The 23,844-nt window shown below is 35.7% G+C and overlaps 1 protein-coding gene across 5 annotated transcripts; it reads right to left on the bottom strand.

The window, feature by feature from the left end:
• Window positions 1-1,787: 1,787 nt before the first annotated feature.
• On the bottom strand, window positions 1,788-19,644 carry LOC102586660 (aminodeoxychorismate synthase, chloroplastic). Of its 5 annotated transcripts, none has more exons than XM_006340501.2 (14): window positions 19,361-19,644; window positions 18,094-18,462; window positions 16,191-16,322; window positions 15,651-15,718; window positions 13,275-13,339; window positions 12,605-12,671; window positions 6,208-6,462; window positions 6,001-6,127; window positions 5,428-5,702; window positions 4,862-4,941; window positions 4,640-4,742; window positions 4,176-4,258; window positions 3,153-3,770; window positions 1,788-2,694 (listed from the first exon to the last, which is right to left on the bottom strand). In XM_006340501.2, exons 2-14 carry the CDS (start codon window positions 18,416-18,418, stop codon window positions 2,184-2,186), a joined length of 2,709 nt encoding a protein of 902 aa, XP_006340563.1. In that variant the 5' UTR covers window positions 18,419-18,462; window positions 19,361-19,644; the 3' UTR covers window positions 1,788-2,183. The 5 variants fall into 5 exon arrangements, with proteins under 5 accessions (XP_006340563.1, XP_006340564.1, XP_006340565.1 ...); XM_006340502.2 differs by having other exon boundaries at window positions 19,365-19,644; XM_006340503.2 differs by having other exon boundaries at window positions 19,472-19,644.
• Window positions 19,645-23,844: the final 4,200 nt, after the last annotated feature.

Raw genomic sequence — 23,844 nt, 5'->3', positions numbered from 1 at the left:
CTCCTACCGAAGCTTCTCCCTCGTGTATGACAACAGTCCGTATCACAATATTGAGATCAAGGGTGTGTATGGTATGAAGGAAAATATTTTTATGTTTGGTTGGGTTAAATATTTTGGAAATTATTTTCCAAATCAATTCATTTTCCTCAAATTTAAGAAAAATGACTTTCCTTCAAAATTTATGAAAAATATTTTCTAAAACTCTCTTCCAACTTCAAATTACAATTTTGTTTTGTTGAATAAATCAATTCATTTTCCTCAAATTTAAGAAAAATGACTTTCCTTCAAAATTTATGAAAAATATTTTCTAAAACTCTCTTCCAACTTCAAATTACAATTTTGTTTTGTTGAATAAATCAATTTATTTTGTCCCTATCCTCAAATCAGCCCCCCAACCATACCCTCCCAAAAAAAATTAAAGCTTGTTTTTAAAAAATGTTTTTAACTTCAATTTTTTTATCCCACCCTCACCCCTACCACCACCACCACCAAAATAAATTTGTTTTAAAAAGTGTTTTCAATTTCAAAAATTATTTTCTACTCTAGTAAAAATAAAATATATTTCTCAAAAATATTTTCATTCATAAATCAAATACTAAAAATCTTTTCCAAAACATATTTTCTGCTCACCAACCAAACATGAGAAAATAAGTCAAAAATCTACTTGTTTTTCAGAAAAACATTTTCCTTCATACCAAACACACCCCAAATGCTTAGTTATAAGAAGAAGAAAAATCCAATGCAGCCTGAGTATATACCCCTAGACAATTTTCAAGATGATCAAGAAGTTCCGTTGATCTCAACTTTGGTGCACCTGTCATTGACCCACCAGGGAATGCTGCTCTAACACAATCAATTGGTTCTTCAAAGCAGAGGCGGAGACACTCTTGGCCAAGGGGCAAGTGACAACCCGTCGTCGGAAAATTACATGGTATATATAGATTAAATTTTGGTTTAACAAAATATATATACAAGTATTGACACCTTTTAACACAAGTTAAAGGTTTAGTCTAGTGGTTAAGGGATTGTGTAAATTCCTTGAGGGTGCATGTTCTAAGCCCTACTAGTCTCATAATTATTTTTTGAGAAAAGTATTAAAAACACACTTAAACATGGCACGAATTATTAGTTTCGTCTCCGAACTATTGATAGTCTTAAAAACACTCCTTTGACTAATGGAACTTAAATACATCCTGATTTTGCCACATGGGTGAATTACACCCTAAATTTGATTTTCTTTGCTTTTTATTCAATTAGTTAAATAGAGAAGTGTTTCTAAGCCTATCAATAGTTTGAAGACGAAACTAACAATTCATGCCAAGTTTAGAATGTTTTCAATACTTCTCCCTTATTTTTTTCACTACAACCATTGACACTCATTAATGAAAATCCTGGCTTCGCCACTGCTTCAAAGGGTTACATTCTTACTTGTTCATCATTGGTGTAATGAGCCAACCAGCCCTCTTATTTTATAAAAAAAAATCAACTCCTTAAAATCTATTTCCTTCCCTCCATAGACCACAAGAACAAAAAAGTAGCTCATTCCACAATTCTTGAGTAAAGTAGAGGAGTAAGTGCAACACAACTCCCTCAATCCTAAACTAATAACTAAAATAGTTGAAGTTAAGACATTAATGGTTTTGAGGATTCATCAAACTTGATTATGATAACGCTAAACCTCATCTCACCAAATTGATATCACATCTACGGGGTCAATACTTATCATTTTCCAATTTACAGGTATATATGACGAGCAGTCAAAAAGTAACAGAACGTGGAAAAGTTAGTCAAATAAAAAACTATTGTCAACGATTTTCTCTTAAAAAATCAAACGTGGAATTATCAATTCGGTACTATTACAAGTTCACAAACATATCTGTAATTTTCTACAGGTCTTTCAGAATCCTCTATGTACAGTATTTTAGTCACTGCAGGTCAGTGCAGATCTGTATGCTATCATGGCTATATTTTCCAAACACCATGCTCAAAAGAATGAATAGATTGTGCTGACAGAACGAGGTCATGACAAATATTTGCATGAATTACATAGGCTACCTGACTACTTTCATCCACTATTTCCCCTCCCTTTTGATTATAACTACTAGAAGCTGCATCTCCCACAGTTTTCCAAAAACTAAGAGAGTTCAATACCACTATTTCTGCATTGGACATTTCAACCGCTGTCACTTCTGTGCATCTGATGAGAAGATGCTGCTCTGATGTTCAAGAACAGCCTTAATCGGTGCTCGACTTTTCAAAATCATTTCTTCATACTCATCATTGGGATCTGAAAGAGCTGTGATGGCTCCTCCTGCTCCTACTGAAGCTTCTCCCTCGTGTATGACAACAGTCCGTATCACAATATTGAGATCAAATGCTTGGTTATAAGAAAAAAATCCAATGCAGCCTGAGTATATGCCCCTAGAACAATTTTCAAGATGATCAAGAAGTTCCATTGATCTCAACTTTGGTGCACCTGTCATTGACCCACCAGGGAATGCAGCCCTAACACAATCAATTGCACTTGCATCTGATCGCTTTTTCCCCCGAATCGTACTGACCATGGTATGAACTGTTGCATAGGATTCAATTTCCATGAGATGTGGGACATGAACAGAGCCAGGCTCACATACACGCCCAAGGTCATTCCTCAACAAGTCAACAATCATCAAATTTTCCGCCTGATCCTTTTCACTGTCACAAATTATTAAGAGCTTGGTCAGGATTGTTTGAGCATGAGTCTGTTCCAAGACATACGACAACCATTTTATATAGCAAACAGATACTTAGATACAACAAGGTGAATATAGAAGTTAAATAAAAGGACTAAACTAAGCAACTTAGGCAGATAAATTAAAGGTGGCTGGTGGGTTGAGCCCGCCAGCACTTAAGAGGCCAAAAAGGGTGAATATAAGTGTCAGAGTTAGGAAATACGAACAAGAGCAACATTAAAGACTCGAACTCCTGGGAGATATGAATTTTAGAGATGAAAGGTGAACATTCTATAAGACACAAGTAAGACGGTCAATAGTCAAAGCTTCCTGAGGATAAAAATGTCAGTTGATATTACGGTACTATGATACCATCAAAGCTTCCTGAGGATAATAAATGTCAGTTGATATTTCAGTATTATGATATCTTGATTTCTGTACCTGTATGCTAATTGCAGTTTCAGAAATTCATCTTCCTTTGGGGTGGAACCACGAGCTATAGTCCCTTTTATGGGTTTTGCTTCCAGCATAGCATTCCTATCCAATCGTAGGAACCTTTCAGGTGATGAACAACATATGCTTAGGTTTTCCCTCGAAAAATTAAGCCAGGCAGCATATGGTGCAGGATTTCTTTCTCTGAGATTACGATAAAGTTCCAGAGAATCTATTTCCCCCAACTTCATTCTCATCTGAGTTGTAAGACACAACTCATAACTTTCTCCTTCTTTTATGAACTCTTGACAATTCTCAACATCTTTGATATACTGCTCTCTTGATTTCTCAGCAGAAAACCCTGATTTTAGTTCGACTACAGACAATCCTCGAGATGCCTGCAATTGTAGCCTTCTGGACGTAAAAGCTCTCAAGTTGAGCAGCCTCTGCTCCAGATCGTCCAAGCGAGAAGTAGTACTTGTGCTTCCATCGTGTAGTGACAAAGTATATATGTCATCACACTGATGATCAATGACAATAACGTTATCTGTAAAGAATAAACAAGCATCTGGTGTTTTTGATCTATGACGATTAGATGCCACACCACATTCAGCTTTAAGATCATACCTGTATCAGGAATAGACACGTCAAACCACAAGAAGATCACAAGTCATGAGAAACAATTCTCCCTCCAACCAAACACACATAAAATGGAAGAAATTAACAACCCAACCTCCCATACATCAGCTATATCCAGAGTCTCATCCAGCATAGAACAACTACAGATGATATGAAGATGAAGCTTTCTGCTATTCATGACTTCCTACGCCATGAAACTTACCATGAAAAAAAAATGACACAACCTTATATACACGAGCAAAGGACATCCCCCTACATGCAACAGCCAATGATTCAAGGAAAAGAAGGAAAAAAAACTTCTAAAACATACAATGCAAGTCCTTGAAACATGTATAGATACTAAGATAATAGAGTAGGAGGGTTCAGATCATTTGAAATGAAATCACTACATACCCGATATAACCAATGTAACCACCATAAAAATCAAATGGTAATCCTTCATAATCCTTCTCATCGAAACAAAATGATAGGAGCTCCTGGTGCAGAGACAAAGGAGTTAATCAGTAAACTGTTAACATCAAATCCTTATAAGGAGGAGGGGGGGGAGCCTCTCCTGAACGGAACAAAACGGAGGAGCTCAACACTATACTTGCATAAAATTGAACAATGAAAAATTTATCATTGCTTACACAGATACATAGGACATGGGATGATCAGATTTTCTAAGAGGTCAAATAAATTCAAAAATGTGTTACTCTATTGCTCAAATTCAATATGTTAATGGGAATATCCCATGATAGTATTGCATCTCCTTGTTCTGCCCCACTTTAACTCTGGACTACTGATTGAGGTGGTGATCTTCAATTTCAGCAACACATAAAAAATTTAATAAAAAAAAAAAAACTGGCATACACTACCTTATTTAAATAATCAAAAAATCCATCTTCCAAAAATTTACAATTAACATGACCATTAGCATCTTCAACTGATAGATGGCCACCTCCTTTACACGTTCTGTCACTGAAAATGTAAGATGACGTGTTATTATTGAAAAGCAATGTAGCATTCAAACAGAGATCGATTGAGAAACGACAAGATCTCAAGTAAGGCATTCAGGCAACGTTTGAAGAGATTCTCACCTTCGATTTGACAATCTAAAACTAAGTTGCTTCCAGAGGGAGCCACCCTTTCCCCCCATAAAGGAAAATCTAGCCCTTTCCTGAATACCACAGGTGTATCATGGTTAGAAGGAAAAAGATGAGGGGATGCCTCATAAGCAAAGTAGCCAACCTCAAAAAATAAAAATAAAAAAGGACAGACAACTTATGAGATGAGAATTCACAAAACGAGAGAGATTGTTTTATGCTGTCTCAACAGAAATCTACCCTCTACTTTCCATTTCGTAAACAAATTAACAACTATCATAATTAATTACTGCATCTGATTTTCTTGCTTTCAAATTGACACAATCATGGGAATAATTGCTTTTGTTTTGTTTTTGTTTTGGGGGAGGGGAAGAGATGTAGAATTGATAAAAGCGGGTAGAGGACACATTACCTGAGAGAGCAACAAAGAAGAAATTTAAACAAAATGAAAGAAAGATATGGCATCTTTGATGCAACTTGAAAAATACTCCCAAATGCAGAGACAGACAAAAACAGTTATCACGTATGGTACTGAAACTGAAAGCTGGAGAGGAAAAGACCTTCTCTATTGAAGAGCTATCCAGCCAAAAACTGTTTTTAGCCTTTTGATCTCCAAATAGCTCACAGAAAATATTATCTGCTCCACCAACTTGGCTGACAGAGCAATCAAGTTTTTTCCATGTCATCTTCAAAAGTTTTACACAGTGACCTGGATGTGATAGATTTAAGGTTCCATCCACTTCGGCAGTTCTCCTCTCAATCAATTTATTCACCAGATGCCCACGTCTTGCAACACTTTGGGACAGCGGGTCTAGATTAGGCACCTGCATGCATGCTAAGTAAATTTTACCACTCAGAGTAAATGTGGGGACAGTCTACTGAAACAGAACAGGAAAAGCTGAAAGCATTTATATGCTGATTTAGGAGTCACAATGATAAATAGAAAACAAGAGAATCTCAAAACTTACTACAGCAGCAAGTAAATCTGATGAACTTGATAAGTGATGGATTATCCATACACCTAAAGTTCTCTAAGTAAACAAATAATTCAATGCCATGAAAAGGACTCAAAGAGACTATAGAGACTAAATAGGCAGCTCCACTGAACTATCTCTATTTTATAGAGCAGTTACCAGCATAATGAGCCCTTCTTTCATTGATGGAGGTTGACGTCAACAGGAGCCAATAATCCTCTGTGATTTTCCGGAAATTCTTGAAAAGCTGTCTTCCGTAACATGTTGCAACACTTTCTGGGTGGAACTGGTAGCAGAGAAAAAATCGATGTTACATATTAGTGAAACAGGAGCAAATTCTCATTCAAAGTGAATGACCAAACTCACCTGCAATCCATAGTGCGGCCTACTAGAATGCATGACACCCATGAGGACTTTTCCACCTTGCACATCCTTTGAATCATCTGATAACTCCAACATCCCATTAAAAATATCTTCATTTTCTTTAGACGCATTTAAGAATGAATTGGATCGTTCGACACCATAGAAAGGGAGTGTCTCAGCCGTTGAGGTCCAAGCTATAGGAATGAGTTCCTTTGGAAGTGATTTCGGGTCTATTACAAGGGAATGGTACCGTACCACCTGAAATGTGTCAATAAAGTTCAACCAAGATAAAATAAACTACTTATGCTAGCAGTTTCCATCTTCTCTTTGTAATCCAATTCACTGAAACATAAAGAATGTTCTATATTTATAGACCAACATAAAGCTTCAGGTAGCCAAAATTCCAAAACTTCAGTACAAGCACCGGCATTAGTAAAAACAGTCAGTCAGTCAGTCACTTAAAGCGATGAATCGATGTGAAGTGGGAGTTTCACTTCATGTGGGTGAAGTGAAGCAACTTAGAGGAACGAGTAGTTTAGATAGTAAGGCACATAGCCATTCAAGCTAGAATCAATCACTTCTTTGATTTTGACTTTGAAAGCTACAATGTCCAAGATTATTGCTATCTTGAAACTAGGTTTCCAGTTTAGGTAAAATTATTATTGAATTGTGTATCTAAATAGTTACATTGAGACCCTATTTATAGACACTACATTGGAATCCTTTTCCAACTAGGATTCCTATTCTTATTCCTACTCCTATTCCTATTCCTATTCTAAGTAGGAAATACTTATTTCTATTCTAACACTCCCCCTCAAGCTGGTGCATACAAATCATATGTACCTAGCTTGTTACAGATGTAATTAATACGAGGACATGTGAGGGACTTGGTGAAGATATCTACAAGTTGATCATTTGACTTCACAAATTTCATAACAATATCTCCCGAGAGTATCTTTTCTCTGACAAAGTGACAGTCAATCTCAATGTGCTTAGTCCTTTCATGAAACACTGGATTTGATGCGATATGAAGAGCCGCTTGATTATCACACACAAGTTCCATCTGATCAATTTTGCCAAATTTTAGTTCTCCCAACAACTGTTTAATCCAAACTAGCTCACAAGTTGTTGTCGCCATTGCTCGATATTCTAATTCTGCACTAGATCGAGCAACCACATTCTATTTCTACTCTTCCACGACACCAAATTACCTCCTACTAAAACGCATTATCCGGATGTCGAACGTCTGTCAGAGGGTGATCCTGCCCAATCAGCGTCTGTATATCCAATGATATGCTCATGGCCTTGATCCTCAAAGAGTAGTCCTTTATCGGGAGCTAACTTTATATATAGCAAAATACGAACAACTGCTTCCCAATGACTATCACAAGGGGAAGTCATAAACTGACCTACAACACTCACAGGTCTAGTCACTGTGAGATAATTCAACTTTCCAACAAGCCGTCTATACCTTTCAGGATTACTAAGTGGCTCCCCCTGTCCTGGAAGGAGTTTAACATTCGGATCCATAGGAGTGTCAATAGGTCTACATCCCATCATTCCTGTCTCCTCAAGAATGTCTAAGGCATACTTGCGTTGAGAAATAACAATACCTGATCTAGACTGAGCAACCTCAATACCTAGAAAATACTTCCATCTGCCAAGGTCTTTAGTCTGGAAGTGCTTAAAGAGATGTTGCTTCAAATCGGTGATACCATCTTGATCATTACCGGTGATAACAATATCATCAATGTAAACAACCAAATAAATACATCGACTTGGTGCAGAATGCCAATAAAACACAGAGTGATCAGCTCCACTACGAGTCATGCCAAACTCCTGAATTACTGTGCTAAACTTCCCAAACCAAGCTCGAGGAGACTATTTCAGACCAAAGAGTGACCTACGCAATCGACATACAAGGCTACTAGACTCCCCCTGAGCAACAAACCCAAGTGGTTGCTCCATATAGACTTCTTCCTCAAGATCACCATGCAGAAAAGCATTCTTAATGTCCAACTGATGAAGAGGCCAATGACGAACGGCAACCATAGATAGAAAAAGACGAACAGATGCTATTTTAGCCACAGGAGCAAAAGTGTCACTATAATCTAGCCCAAATATCTGAGTATACCCTTTGGCAACAAGGCGAGCCTTAAGTCGATCAACCTGACCGTCTGGACCAATTTTGACTGCACAAACCCAACGACATCCAACAGTAGATTTACCTGCAGGAAGGGAGACAAGCTCCCAAGTACCACTCTTATGTAAAGCAGACATCTCATCAACCATAGCCTGCCTCCATCCAGAATGAGAAAGTGCTTCACCTGTAGTCTTAGGAATGGAAATAGAGGACAAAGACGACACAAATGCATAATGGGGTGATGATAGACGATGATAACTTAAGAAGGTATAATGTGGGTTAGTATTTCGAGTGGATCGTATACCTTTTTGAAGTGCAAACGGTTGGCTAGGAGGAGGCAACTCTGCAGTAGGAGCAGGGTCTGGCGCATGAGATGAATCATCTGGGACTAGGGTTGGACGTGGACGGCGATGATAAGTTAGTAGTGGTGGCACTACAACTGGAGATGTAGAAGTAACCATAGATTCCTCAAAAGTTGGTACAGGTAAAACCTGAGGTATGGGTAAGACCATAGATACATCAGGATGATCAGAAGATGTATAGTAAGGCTGAGACTTAAAAAATGTAACATCAGCGAACATAAGGTATCGATGAAGATCATGTGAATAACAACGATACCCTTTTTGGACTCGAGAGTAACCAAGAAAGACACATTTCAGGGCACGAGGAGCTAATTTACCTTTTCCTAGGGCTAAGTTATGAACAAAGCATGTGCTCCCAAAAGACACGAGGAGGGATAGGATAGAGATGTGACTGAGGAAACAATATGGAATGTGGAACCTGATTCTGAATAGAAGAAGAGGGCATTCTATTTATCAAATAACAAGACGTAAGAACTGCATCTCCCCAAAAACGCAGCGAAACATTGGATTCAAGGAGAAGAGTACGAGCGGTCTCAATAAGATGCCGATTTTTTCTTTTAGCTACACTGTTTTGTTGAGGGGTGTATGGACAAGTAGTCTGGTGAATAATGCCTTGGTGAGTCATAAACTCCTGAAATTGGGAGGATAAGTATTCTAAGGCATTATCACTACGAAAAGTACGAATAGAAACACCAAACTGATTTTGTATTTCAGCAAAGAAACTTTTGAAAATAGAAAATAACTCAGAACGATCTTTCATTAAGAAAACCCAAGTACATTTTGAATAATCATCAATGAAACTAACAAAATAACGAAATCCTAAGGTGGAACTGACTCTACTAGGACCCCAAATATCAGAATGAACTAATGAAAAAATAGACTCTGAACGACCCTCAGTACTACGAGAAAACGTAGCACGAGTGTGTTTCCCAAGTTGACACGACTCACAATCTAATGTGGATAAACTAGACAAACTAGGCACCATCTTTTGCAGTTTGGATAGACTCGGATGTCCCAAACGTTTGTGAATTAGATCTGGGGAATCTGTAACGGAGCATGCTGCTAAGGAATTTGAAGAGGTAAGATAGTAAAGGCCTTGTGATTCATGTCCTGTTCCAATCATCTGTCCCGTACTGCGGTCCTGCATGAGAAAAAAATCATCGAAAAAAGTTATGCTACAATGTAGGGCTTTCGTCAAACGACTAACAGATGCTAGATTAAAAGGAGAACCAGGGACATAAAGAACAGAGTCTAGGGTGACAGAAGATAGGGGTTTGGCTTTTCCAACCCCTTTTGGTTTTGTTTGGATCCCATTGGCTAAAGTAATAGCTGGAAGAGATTGTGAATAAACAATATCGGATAAAAGTGATTTATTACCAGAGATATGATCAGAAGCCCCAGAGTCCATGACCCATGTTCCAAGAGTACTAGATTGCGACACACAAGCAAAAGAATTACCCGCAACAGAGACATCAGGTTGTGCAACCGAAACTACTTGTGGAGACGTTTGCTTATTTGCACGATACTGAAGGAACTCATCATATTCTGTCTGAGCAATATGAGCATTATTGGATGGTTGATTAGGTTGAGCACCATATGCTACTGGTGGAGATGTCTGTTTACTTGCGCGATTTCGAAGGAACTCATTATATTCCTTTAGAACAATAGGATCATAACTGGGTGGTGGACCATGCAAAATATAACATATATCACGAGTGTGTCCAGGCTTATGACAATGACTACACTTGGATCGAGGTTTCCCAAAACGCCCTCCCCCTCGCCGATTCTCCATAGATTGATATGTACGCTTTTCAAAGGTTTGAGATGCGAGAATAGATGAGTCAACAGTGGGTGATGAAACTACTTTGTGACTGGGAGGTGCCGCAAGACGAAGGAGACGAGAGAATAATTCATTGATTGTAGGAACGGTAGGGCTAGCTAAAATCTGATCACATACAGAATCATGATCAGGAGGAAGTCCAGCAAGAGTAAGAACTAGAAACAATGTTTGTCTGTTATTCTTGTTGTTTTTCCACATTCGTAGTAACTGGCATCAATGTGTCAAAATTCCTCCATGACTGCCTGTACCTGTCCCAAGTAAGTAGACATATCGGATTCTTGTTTCTTTAAGTTGGTCAATCAAGCTATCACATCATAGAATCAAGATATGTCATTAGTGTATAAAGCACGAGCCTTTTCCCAAACTGTATAACACGTCTGGAATGGGCGAAACAAGGGCATCAACTTGGAATCAATATTACGCCATAGGAGACTACATAATTGAGCATCTACTTTCTCCCATTGTGTTGTGGCTTTTGCATCTTCCTCACTAGTCTTTGTCTTTACATCTACCACATAAGTCTTGTTAGTTAAGTGATCTTGGACACCTTGACCCTTGCACCTTGCACCACAGCTCAACTGAGGTAGCCCAAGATAAATAGTTTGAACTTCCCAATAAAAGTTCTGAAGTGATTATAGGGCAAGAACTTCCAATCCCCATATTTTTAGAACCAAAAACATCACACCCAAAAGACATTATGCTAAATTTGTCTTGGAAACAACGAAAAAATCTTAGATTATTGAGATCTGATTGTCGGAAAATTCAAATCTCAAAGAAAAGTCATCGAAAACAGCCTGGAAATAGCCGGAACCCTAATTCCGGCAATCGGATCTGGTCAAAACCAGTATGGGCCTGGTCGGAATGGCTGGACGACCCCAACTGTCAAAAAATTTCTCAAAAAATATGATCAGAAAATCCCTCACGCGCTGGCGCGTGAGACAGATCTCGCCGGAAACTACCACCTCCGGTCGGCGCGTGAGAGCGCGTGGGGTGATGTTTTCCGGTGGTTCTGGCTGGGGTTTGGTCACGGGAGCTTTCCGAGCCTCGTGGTGGTGTTGGTTTTTGCACAACACCCACAGAAAGAAAAAAGAATAACAAAATCAAACCCAACAATCACCGGAAATTGACATAGACATACGGTGACTTGTTTGTTCTCACCAATGCTCTGATACCATGTGAGAAATATATGAGAAAAATATTATTGAATTGTGTATTTAAATAGTTACATTGAGACCCTATTTATAGACACTACATTGGAATACTTTTCCAACTAAGATTCCTATTCTTATTTCTATTCCTATTCCTATTCTAAGTAGGAAATACTTATTTCTATTCTAACAATTTCAATTAATGTTTCTTCTCTCATTTACAGCACATCATCTTATAGTTTTCTTGATTTTCAATATGCCTCTTTCTTCTTTTTCTTCTTCTCTGTGCATCTTTTACTTCTATTACTTCAGTTTGGGGCTTCTGTTCAGCTTCTCTATCCTGTTCTTTCTTGATGCCAATGATTTTGTTTCTCCTTTTCTTGTTTGTTCCCTAATTATTCTCCAATTCTTTATTTATAGGCTAAACATAGACAATAATAAAGTATCACACAGTATGATTTGCAGCATGGCAAAAAAGATATTTATCCAAAGGAGGTAGGGAAGCTCTTATTAAGAGCACATTATCGAGCATCCCCACATATTTCATGTCCTTGTTCCTTGCTCCATCTTTGTCACAAGAAAGTTGGACTCCATGCTAGCACTTCATCTTACTGCTGGATGAGAATGTGTATGCTTTCCTGTGCATGTATAACCGCAAACAACAAAACAGAGTTTGACTAAAGCTCTTACTCATATGGGTGCTGGTAAAAGTTAAAACACCCATGATTCCCATATTATTTGAAGTTTATCATCTAAATGATGTTTTACAGTCTTCTAAAATCTAAAATCAATAGAAATTTTGAGAAAAAAAACGTGAAGAAACAAAGCCAGCATTTCAAATTGACTTACATATCTCATCATAACATAAACACAACAAAAGAACTGAACAAATTCATATCGAACTGACCTTAAATCCAGAATTTCTTCCTGAAGGAATTTCATGGAATAATTGACAGCCATTGTGCTCAATATCACTGCAAGGTAAAGAAAGAAGAGACATTTTGGAAAAGATAAATGTAATGAGTCACCAAAAAAGAATCACAGTTATCCAGCAGAAAATTTCTTAATCAAGTCTTTACTAACGTGAAAACCACAAATGAGGAGTAAGAATGCTAAGCTCCTAACTCTGATTTCCGGACAGCAGGAAACCTTCTCTTGGAGACCTATATGTGTGTTTCTTTATTAAGAAGGAAACCTACAAGTGTTTTCAACAAACTATTAATATATTGGTTTCAGTTTGTGAACTCTCCACAACATATGTGTGTTCTTTCAGAAGGAACCTGTAAGTGTTTTCAACAAACCTTTTTTTATAGGTAATGTAGCATGAGAGTTACGCAAGATTTGGACCAATGACCTTCAAGTCAACTTTGAACACCCTTCACCGCTGAGCTAGCACTATCAGTTGTTCAACAAACTATTAAAATCTTGGTTTCAATTTATGATGCTCCACATATCACCATCTTATATGCATATTTTAATGACACAGTATTTTTTGTTTCAAATGATCATTAGTTAATGTAACACCATAAAAGAAAAGAAGAAAAAAAACATGAACACTTAAAACACAGATCATATACCTCAAACGACCATGGACAGGTTCAGGTGCATGTACAACTTGAGCACCATGCACATATCCCAATGCCTGTTGAATCATGTAAAAGTCAAGTACACACTTTAGATCCTATAGAAAAATCTACAAAAACATGACTAGAGGCTTGTAACATGCATAGACTGTATCACCTACACATCACAAGATGAATATCTATGATTTCTTTCATGGGGATGAGTGAGGTGCTCAACAAGATCTACTACCACACTTGGGGACTGAATATTTGAAGACTTTGATCAAAAATTTCTCAACCTTTATTCATTTCGTCATTCCCTTGTTATGTATTGAATATTTAAGGGTGTAGTCTTTTTATTCCATCCTTGAATCTTGTTTATGGAAATATTTTATGATTAAAGTTTGGATTAAATCTCTTGTTTTGCTAATGTATTGAATGATTCTTATTCTTAATGAAGTGAGTTAGTTGTTTCTTAAATTATTCTTGTTCTTTAATGTTTCCAAGGGAGTAGCTAACCCTAGGACACACCCATTTACATTGATTTGAGTTCAAGAGAGGCACATAGAGGATGGAAAAGATTGATTAACAAGAATTTGGGGCATTAACCCTCAGTTCGAGCTAGAGATAGGAGAAATACTTGTAGCCACATTCAGGTGTTTTTAATGCTCTTAATTGGGCTAGAGATAGCCAACTAGGTAGTCTTGTTAGTGTCCAAGAGGAACTAATATAGAATTGTTTTCCGAGACTAATTAACATAAACTCACTCTTATTTGTAAAATCCTGAAATACATTGGATCGTTATTGAGAGTGATTTCCTTGTATCCATGTTTGTGGCCATTGATCATTTTACTTGTTTTCTAGGTTAGTTTATATTTCCTCATTAGTTATAATTTTCTCAAAAACTCTAAATATTATTAAGTATTTGGCTATGCGTAGTTTGTAATTATATTGCATATGACCATGTACACTTCCTCTCTTTGAAGTGTGGTTTTGGGCGTTAGCACCTATATAGGCAAACACAATACATAGAAAGTATCTTACTTGTACTCAACCAGCTAAAGACACCAGCTAGTACCAATAGTTCAAAGGGAATAAGCAGTTAAGCATCCAAATCCAAGATATATATACCTTGGTTCTGAAAAAGACAGGACTTTTTACTGCTACTGACTACCCAAGTGTTACACAGTAGAAGCCTTTGTTTCAATTTTCTATTACCCTCTAATATAAGACAATCCCAAACCTCCACATTAATTGAAGACCAAATGTGGCAGTGTTAAGAGTAGAACCCAACAAACATTGAGGAATTAAGTGGTATACGAGCTTCTACCATTTCAGAAGCTTTATATAATTGGATGACAAAGAATCAGAAGCAAAACTAATTAAAGAAAGCTGATATTCCAATATTCTGCACCGTCTAGTGACCTTTTGATTTTCTACAAACAAATTGTAAGAACAATGAGCCTCTGCCCTGTTGCCCATCATATTTGCCATAGAAATGAGAAAATCACATCATTGGAACTTACAAGTTTAATTTTCTTACAAGTATAAAGGACAGGAAAACATCACTCAGCACTTTCACTTAATCTACCTCACTAAAGATAAGGCAATACCTTATATAGACACATTATAGGACCAGGCAGCCTCAAGCCCAAAGAAGAAATGAAGGACCAGATTAATGTAAATATGCTTGCAAGAGGATAGCCAACCAAGAAGCGTGACTTGTATGGCTTAGGGTTGTCAATCGACATACTGTGTTAGTACTTGATTTGTCGGCAAAGAGGGGCAACATAGAAAGCTTGTGCAACATATTCCCTTATAGGTTGTATCTTATGCAGTAAAACAGAATTATCACATGTGACATGTCAAAACTGATATCTAGCTGGCAACATGCTGAAATTGGCACCTTAAACTAATATTATGTTGTTAAGCCTTCACCATAATAAAGCTATAAACAGCACTATTAGCCTGCTGGTAAGGAAATTTGGAGTAACATGCAAGAAGCAGGATTTTGAAGATAAAATAAATATATTGTTTAATGACAAATAAAATATTATGCAACCATAGTCAATCCTCATATTGTGAACTACTTTCCATATTGTGAATGACATAAGGTGATAAGACCTCTGAAATACCAGTTTCCATAAGTTTATTTCTTAACAATTAACTATCAACTACTTATAATTTTTTATCTCATAAAAACTGTAATTTGTCCCTAAAATCAACAATAATTACATTTTGGTGAAGGTTTGAGAAGTACCAAAGGAGACAACAAAATAGCAAGACAAGCTACACAAGTTAGCAGGCGTAAACTTGATCAAACAGAACTCATGCAAAATCATATGTTAAAGAATGAAAAATATTACAGACAGATATAAATGGATACATTACCTGGTGACCAAGGCAGACGCCTAGTATCGGGATATCAATGCATTCAAGCAAGAGCCTCAGGCAAATTCCTGAAACATAGGTATAAGGCATGAAAGGCGACTCGTGATAACCATAACAACTTAACAAGCAAGTAAAGTTGAAGCTAAACAAAACTTAGATAGTCAACATCCACACCAATATTATGATATTGGAAGGTTTTCAAGTTAATGACATCAAGCTCTAAGACTAAGCAGAACTATATATACTCTCATTAATGACATCAAGCTCTAAGATTAAGCAGAACCATTCACACTCTTGTAAGTTACCTCATCTAGGACAATAAAGAAGCCACATTGGCAAGTCTTTGTTTAGAATGAACAAAAATACACATGAAATAGAATACAAGGCACTTAGAATCAGGTTTCCAAGGCAAGGAGGGATGACCAATATGCTGATCCCAACAAGTTAATGCATCTAAGTGCAAAATAATAACAAGATTTATCTTGTCCTAGACAAGGAAAAGAGAGTAGATCATTTGGATTTCAAGAGTCCAAGTCAAACCTATATCTGATGGACATGTTGGAGAACCAGGACCAGGTGATATAACAATATTGTCAAATGCCCTTTCTTCGTACAGGTAATGATAAACTTCTTTCCATGTCCACTCATCATTTCGAATCACCACCGGAGGCACTAACATAACCAAAAATTAAAATAAAAAATGTCAGACATCACAAACTCATGTCAATGCTATGAAATTCAGGGAAAGATTGGAAAATTGCACACTCAAAGATGACTTGGTGCTAGATGATTAATGCAAGTGACAACCCGCAACCAAAATTTCCAAAATACAACAGAACATGAAGGAATCTAAAACTAATGTTTTTGTTCTAATAAGTTCATATTGGCAACAGTCATCAATTTATCAAAATCATACAATCTAGAAGCAACCAAATATCAGGAAAAGCCATCAGAAAAACAAAGCTAAACTTGAGAATCTAAAAAGTAGCCCTTTTCTTCTTCAATATTTAAAAAAGAGAGTCCAAATCTGTTGAAACAAGCAAGCTGGCCACCTACAGATAATTTGCATATTTTTACTACTACTATGGAAGTAAAGCCCACGCCCTCAGCTTACAGTGTGTTCATGTTATTCTCAGCATATCATCCTAAAGCATATTTCCTATTCTACAGCTTACAATACAAAAGGCACTAATGGAACTTCATAATTACAAAATGATCAGCTCCCACAAATTATTCCTTTTAATAGCTAGGTGTAAAGCGTAGAGATCACTAAAAATCAAATTACAAAGTTACAAGTCATGCTTTCTCAATTTTTCTCAAGAAAAGGGGAAAAGGTAAAAAGCGAATAGAAGAGAGAGATGAGGAACTTCCATTCTCGAGGTTCTAAAAAGATAAAAAGTTTCCATGTCGTAAGAAAGAAAAACAGTCTTTACATTCAAGCTGGAACCAACTTGAGGCCTATCATAGATAGCCAGGAGGGGAGGCTTAGCAACTTAAGGTGTGGATGAGAAGGAAGATTTTCAAATCCTACCTTTACTCCGGGTGAATGTAGTACAAAATATAGTCACAGGAAGGGGACTAAAAGAGTTGTTCCTTTTAAAATTTTCTACTTCTTTGACTTATTTTACGAGGGACCAAATTGAATAAAGAAGGAATTATATGAAATATTGCTTGATTTGCAGAACAGACGAAGAACATCACCTACAGCTTCACATTACTACACAATTGCTGTCACATTTGCTTGAACTCTATGTATCGCAGCTTAGATACAGAGATCTACTCCTACACAAGTTTTATACTGAATGGGAAAGAAAGCACTGAATCTCTGGGGACATCTAGTTTCTGTAATTGCCCAAAGCTAATGATACTTGTCTTTGGGATGGGGTGGGGGTCTCTCAAGGAAGAAAGTGAAGGGAACAAATACAAATTTAGCAATAGGTCTACTCAAGATAGTAATTTCCACTTCATGAATTAATGTTGGTCAACGAATAGTTCTTGTCCAAGAGAACTACTTTTTTTTTTGAAACTGGTAACTCTGTATTCCTCAGCATTAAGGGCAATGCTGGCCACCTTCAAAAGTATAACAACAAAAAAAAAGAAAACAGGACTACTTACAAAGCTCCAATGAAATACATTTTATCAACAGAGAACGTGGAATTATTTTATATTTTATATGTATCAAAATACAGAGACATCAAACAGTAACTGCTAAATACAGACCAAAGAAAAGGCAAAAGGAATAGACATACTACCACATTTAGAGGAGTAGTTATGTAAATGATTAGAATAAGTCAATAAAAGGAAACTGACTCATTTCAACTTCAATACAAAGAAGCTATGACAGGCTGAGTGAATTGATAGTTCAAGTTTTTTTATTTTATTGAATTGATGGTAAAAGTTATGTGAGAGAACTCGTAAACAATGTATAATAGAGAGAGCTTACTTCCATTAATGATTGAGAGCTCTTGGAATATATTGTAAGTGTAACTGTCATAGTTGTCAATTAGTAGTGTGCGCACAAATTCTAACTTTGGAACTGGCTCGTGTAAAAACTTTTTTCTTGTACCCGATGAATCCAAATGTCCAGGCACCAAATGACTTGAAATTAATACCTTCCTTTCCTTACAGTTATATTTTTGGAGTGCATCTATCATACCAATCTTCTCAAAAGGTTCAGGTGCTAAAAGAAAATATTTTCTGCTTTGAAGATTTTGGCAGCAGGAAGAGGCAATCATAAATGATGATGATGAAGACATGGCAGAATTCATTTATGATTGTAGAACGAAACCACAGGTTCACCAACCAAATCCCTCTGCAAAACATAAGATGTGGCAGTCAGAGATGTCTATAATCCTAAATCAATCACTTCACAAGTGATAATCAAACAGTATTTGAAAGGGCTTATGATTAAGCCACATTCAAATATCACATTTTCTTGGCAACATAAACCAAACACACAATTTAGGAAACAAGACCGAACATCGTGATTAGAATGATTTAGCAAAGAGTTAACAGGTACTTGCAAACACACACTTGTCATACCTCTTGCATTCTGCAGAGAATAGTCACTGAAGTTCCCCAGATACTAAATTTGACATATAATTAGATAGTATTTCAATTCCTTTGAATTCCGGACTGTTCACAAGACAATAGTGACAACATAATTTACAGCTAAGTTGAAGGATCCGACATGCATCCGTCGACATATTTGAAGAGTCCGAGCAACTTAGATTTACAGTTCCACGAAACTTCCTATTGTAACAACAATTATACTGGGTAGACAGTACTTATTAAATTAAGCAGGCTTTCAGGAATAAACCAAGGTGCTTGAAGGCCAAGAAGTGTTTTTATTTTCTTCTTTTGCTCTCTTAAAAATGCAAACTGCCAAAATACTTCCATTCTTTCATTTAGCTATAGCAAGTACACCAAAACTAATGAAAAGTAAAGATATTGCACAGACCCATTCCCATGCTAGGAATTCTAAAACAACAAACGTCCATAGATCAATTAAACTTTCTAAAATTTAAGACTAACTACAATTTAAACAACTCATCTAAAAGACAGGGCAGTCATAAAGTTGTTCGTTCTTTTATATGTAACAAACAGCCAAAAAGATAAAAACATGTTCAAGAAATTCCATAATTTGTCAACTAGCTGTTTCAAAATTCAATATTTGGCATTTTCTTCAACTAAGCAGAAAAAGGCAATACCTACAATAATGTTTTCACTAACACGCACAAATAAGCATCAAGCCAAGAAGCAGATCTCAATAATGTTGGAGTTAACAGATCCGAAAACGTTTGGTGGGGAAGTATGTATACCTACTGCAGAAATCACTTGTTTTTCAAATTCCTTTTTTTGGGTTTTTCACTTACCGGTTTGGTTTGGCTTGGTGGGTTGGCGGAAGTGGTGGGGTTGAGCAAAGAATGATGAGATTGAATGGAGTGGAAAACAGCGACACATTGGTGAGTGTGCAACCACAAGATTTTCAAAGGCTGAGGCGGCGCGCAACTTTCTACTCCCTCTTCCATGTTAAGCTAGCGTTTGGCCATATTCCAAATTTTTGATTTTATTGATTTAAAAATTGATTAAATCTATTTTTAAGTTATTTTTAATTTTTGGAGTGTTTGACAATCATATATCATATATATATATATATATATATAAAAGAACCATAGGCCTGCCTACGTCGCGCCACCACAAACCAGGATTCTTTTTTTAATTTATATATTTACAAAACTAGTCTTCCTCTTTCATGAAAAGTTGTGACTTTAATAGAAAGTTGCGACTTTAATGAAAAGTTGTGACTTATATGAAAAGTTGCGACTTTTATGAAAGGTTATGACCTTTCCGAAGGGTTGTAACTTTTCCAAAGAGTCGTGACCTTTTCGATAAGGCACAATAAACATTTGTTCAAACTACCCTTTGTTGTCTAGTTATAAATAGAGGGATTTCCTCTCATTTTAAAACAACAAAAATTCTGAACTTCTTCTTCTTCTTCTGCAAAATTAAATATTCATGTACAATTTTTCCTTTCTGTTTCATCCTGGTATGTTTTTTTACAGTCATTAATTTATGCTTATGTTATTAATTGTTGTTTTTGAGTACATGTTTTAAACTTTGTTGTTTATGTTTGATTAAATAACATATGTTAATTGAGTATTCACGCAAGTTTTCTCTATTGAAATTGTTGAAGGTACAGTAAGAAAACTCCTTAAAGATCTATACTATTATCTCTTGAAGACAAAATTCAAATTTGGTATACCATTGTAAGGACAGAAAGACCTTAAAAACTTTATCGCACCTTGATGTGCGAAGTGAACCAAGAAAAGAAGATAAAAATTAATAAACTTTTGACATGAGTTCAAGGATGTGGCGGATGACCTATAGAGGAATATGACTAGAGTGGAGCCTCTTTTAATCAACACAATAAATTAATTGCTCATATTCAATATGAAGTATGGACAGATTCTCAAGTTTACTACAAGTTGTAAAAGCTTTCTTGAAGTAATAGATGTGTTTCTCGATACTGTGATTGGAATAGAGGTGTAGTTTCAAATTGAAGTTCATTGGTATGTTGATTTTTAAAAAACACCCAGACAAACTGAATAATTGTGTAATCTTTTTCCCTTTCAAGTATATATAATAAGTTAAATTGTTGTCCAATATGATACATTCTCCCTTTAATTTTTCATTTTAATAATTACTTATGATTCATTTAAATGGGGAACTTTAAAATGATATATGTAAAGCAAAAGGTAGAGCTAAACTTTCGACACGTTAGAATTAGAATATTTGTTCATTTTTTTTATCCTTTTAAAATTTATTTATCCCTTCACCAACGATTATTTATTTATTAGAAAATTTAATATCTCCGATATGGTTGATGTTCATTTGAATCCCCAAAAATATCAAGTAATAACACTTCCATAAAATCAAATTAAAGATGATTGATTGAAGGATAAATGATAAGATATTATAATTATCATCTTCCTTTACTTTATTAATGTTTGTTATATGTAAGATAATATAGTGTTTTAGTTTTAATGACTCATAGGTTTTAAGTATTATTTTATAAATTCAGTGATATTAAATTTCCCTGCGAAGCGCAGGTGATTTTACTAGTTTAAAATATTAAAAATGACTTTTAAAAAGTTGAAAGTGTTATAAAATAATATATTGTAGATGTCCACTAAATCAAAAAGTTACTCCATTACTTTCCTCCATTATGAAGATAACAATAACCTCCATAACCTCCACCTTTATAACCATTATTCTTGTAACCTTTCACTATCATAACCTCCCCATCATATCCATGTTAATGTCATGTTTATGACTAACCTTTTGTATGCCTCTATGTTACACTATAAATAGAGGCATAAGAGTTCATATTGTATACACTTGAAGATTTGGTGAATACTTGAAAGAAAGAAAGTTATCGCATATTGTTCCTCTTGTGCTATATTCTTCTTGTCTTCATCTTTATATTGCTCTTTTGTTCTTACGTTTTACAACACGTTATGAGTACGAATGTTCTACCATTGCAGGATTGAAGCAAAGTAAATAAAAGGAGGTAAAATAATTGTGTTTATTTTTCTCTCGGAAACAAGGTAAATTATTGTGGAATCTATTTTATATTTTACTTGTGAACAAGGTGAATGATTAATATTATTGTTACTGTGCATTTCTTTTTCCACCTATGACTATATATACTTTCTTTTGTATGTGAAACTTATTTTATATTTTATTTATTGATTATGCTCACTGTTTTGGTTATTGCATAAGCTTTTAATTTATTTTGTTTTGTGTGTGAAATATTTTGGGTTCACATGGAAATTGAAAAAGGGATGGTGGTAGCGAGCAGTTTTATTTTAGTGTAATTGGAATTTATTTATTTTTAGTGTGCAATTGATTCTTTGATTTATAACGGTAATTCACTACCTTAATAATTATGCACCAAACATTAAATAATAAAATGTTATATGTAACTCTCTGTTTTGACAAGTTTAAGATATTAGTACATACTTTGTTGAGAATATTTTTATTATGTTTTTTTTTGTTCTATATTTTATTATGCATGTTAATGACAAAGTAACAATTTTGTTCTATATTTATTTGAGCATGTTAATCACAAAGTGGTAATATTATTTTTTAAGGCTCAATGGTGAGTCCTATTATATTTGGCATTTGTGTCATTGATTGAGGGTAAGACGAAGGATTCAAGTCCTATCGCACCAAGAGGGGTAAGAGTCCTGATGCATCATGATAATAAAATGTTGGGTTGGGTCTCAACAAATAATGACCTAAAATGCCTTATTATGGGTAAGACGTTGGGTTCAAGTCCTAACATAATATAATGATAATGTAATGATGATTGAGCAAATTGATATGCTCTTGATAAAAGTCATGAAATCCGCCCATTTGATTTGCTCCATTCTCTTATGTGAATGTGGTAGCAATGCATAATATGTCTAAAAAATGACAAGTGGTTGAATGTGTCACGACCCGAACCTACACCCTGGACGTGGCCGGCACTCGAGAACCATTGTTGGTCCCCAAGCGAACCCTCATCCTGGCTGACTTCAAGCGGAAGACTAACTCAAGCATACAAAGCTTAAAAACTGAATAAATATTCATAAAACTTAAATAGAAATCTTTAACTCAAAAGAAAACTCTGAATAAAATAAATTATTCAACTCGCCATAAAATAGGCAACTTAAGTCTTTAAAATATTTAATAAAATAAATAATACAGACTTCTCAACTATACTGACTATCTATGAAGCCTCTAACTGTTAAAGATGGAAGTCGGGACAAGACTTACGACATCCTGACTAAACTGAAAAGTAAATGAAATTCTTCGAAAACAAGGAGGCTCACCATAGCTAACTCAAATTTCTGGATGTATCAACGAAGCTCTTGTTGATGACCCTGAATACCTGTGTATGCATCATGAGAAGATGCAGGCCAAATGGCTCAGTACGTGGAATGTACGAGCATGTAAGAGGAATTCTAAAGCATAAACATAAGCTTGAACTTTGATAAAAGGAACATACTTGCCTCTTCTCAAACTTACTCAACTCAAGGAATACTAAGGATACTCAAAACTACTACAACTTACTACAACTCAAGGAATACTTAAGGATACTCAAAAACTACTCAACTTACTCAACTCAAGGAATACTAAGGATACTCAAAACTACTACAACTTACTACAACTCAAGGAATACTTAAGGATACTCAAAAACTACTCAACTTACTCAACTCAAGGAATACTAAGGATACTCAAAACTACTCAACTTACCCCAACTCAGAAGTACTTAAGGATAAGATACTCAACTCAGAGATTAGATACTCAACTCAGAAGTACTTAATGATAAGATATTCAACTCAGAGATTAGATACTCAACTCAAAGATATGATATTCGACTCTGGGTACTCAACTCTGTATACTCAACTTAATATAAATCAACAATACACATGCAATATATGGAAAGCTTTATAAAACAGTAAAAACAACTTAGTTCGTTAAAGAAAATGCAATAACAAACTAAACTTTACTTATATAATAAAGTAATATATAGTTTAGGTGGGAGTTTCTCTAACCGACAACCACCACTATGAGCCTAAGTGGTGATACAACGTCTTTACCATCACGCTGTCAGACTGTCCTATACTTTGCCGTCATATAGGAC

This window comes from Solanum tuberosum, unplaced genomic scaffold, assembly GCF_000226075.1.
Source record: "Solanum tuberosum cultivar DM 1-3 516 R44 unplaced genomic scaffold, SolTub_3.0 scf00019, whole genome shotgun sequence".
Classification (NCBI taxonomy): Eukaryota; Viridiplantae; Streptophyta; class Magnoliopsida; order Solanales; family Solanaceae; genus Solanum; species Solanum tuberosum.
The sequence above is the reverse complement of the archived record's forward strand: the minus strand, read 5'-3'. Positions and strand labels throughout refer to the sequence as shown.

Excerpts from the sequence above, each read along its gene's own strand:
- LOC102586660 (XM_006340501.2), bottom strand. The coding sequence starts at position 18,418 with ATGAATTCTGCCATGTCTTCATCATCATCATTTATGATTGCCTCTTCC. Across the intron at positions 15,719-16,190 it reads AACATGTCCATCAGATATAG|GAATTTGCCTGAGGCTCTTG; the intron begins GTTTGACTTGGA and ends CCTATGTTTCAG. Across the intron at positions 5,703-6,000 it reads AAGAAGGGCTCATTATGCTG|CATGCATGCAGGTGCCTAAT; the intron begins GTAACTGCTCTA and ends AAATTTACTTAG.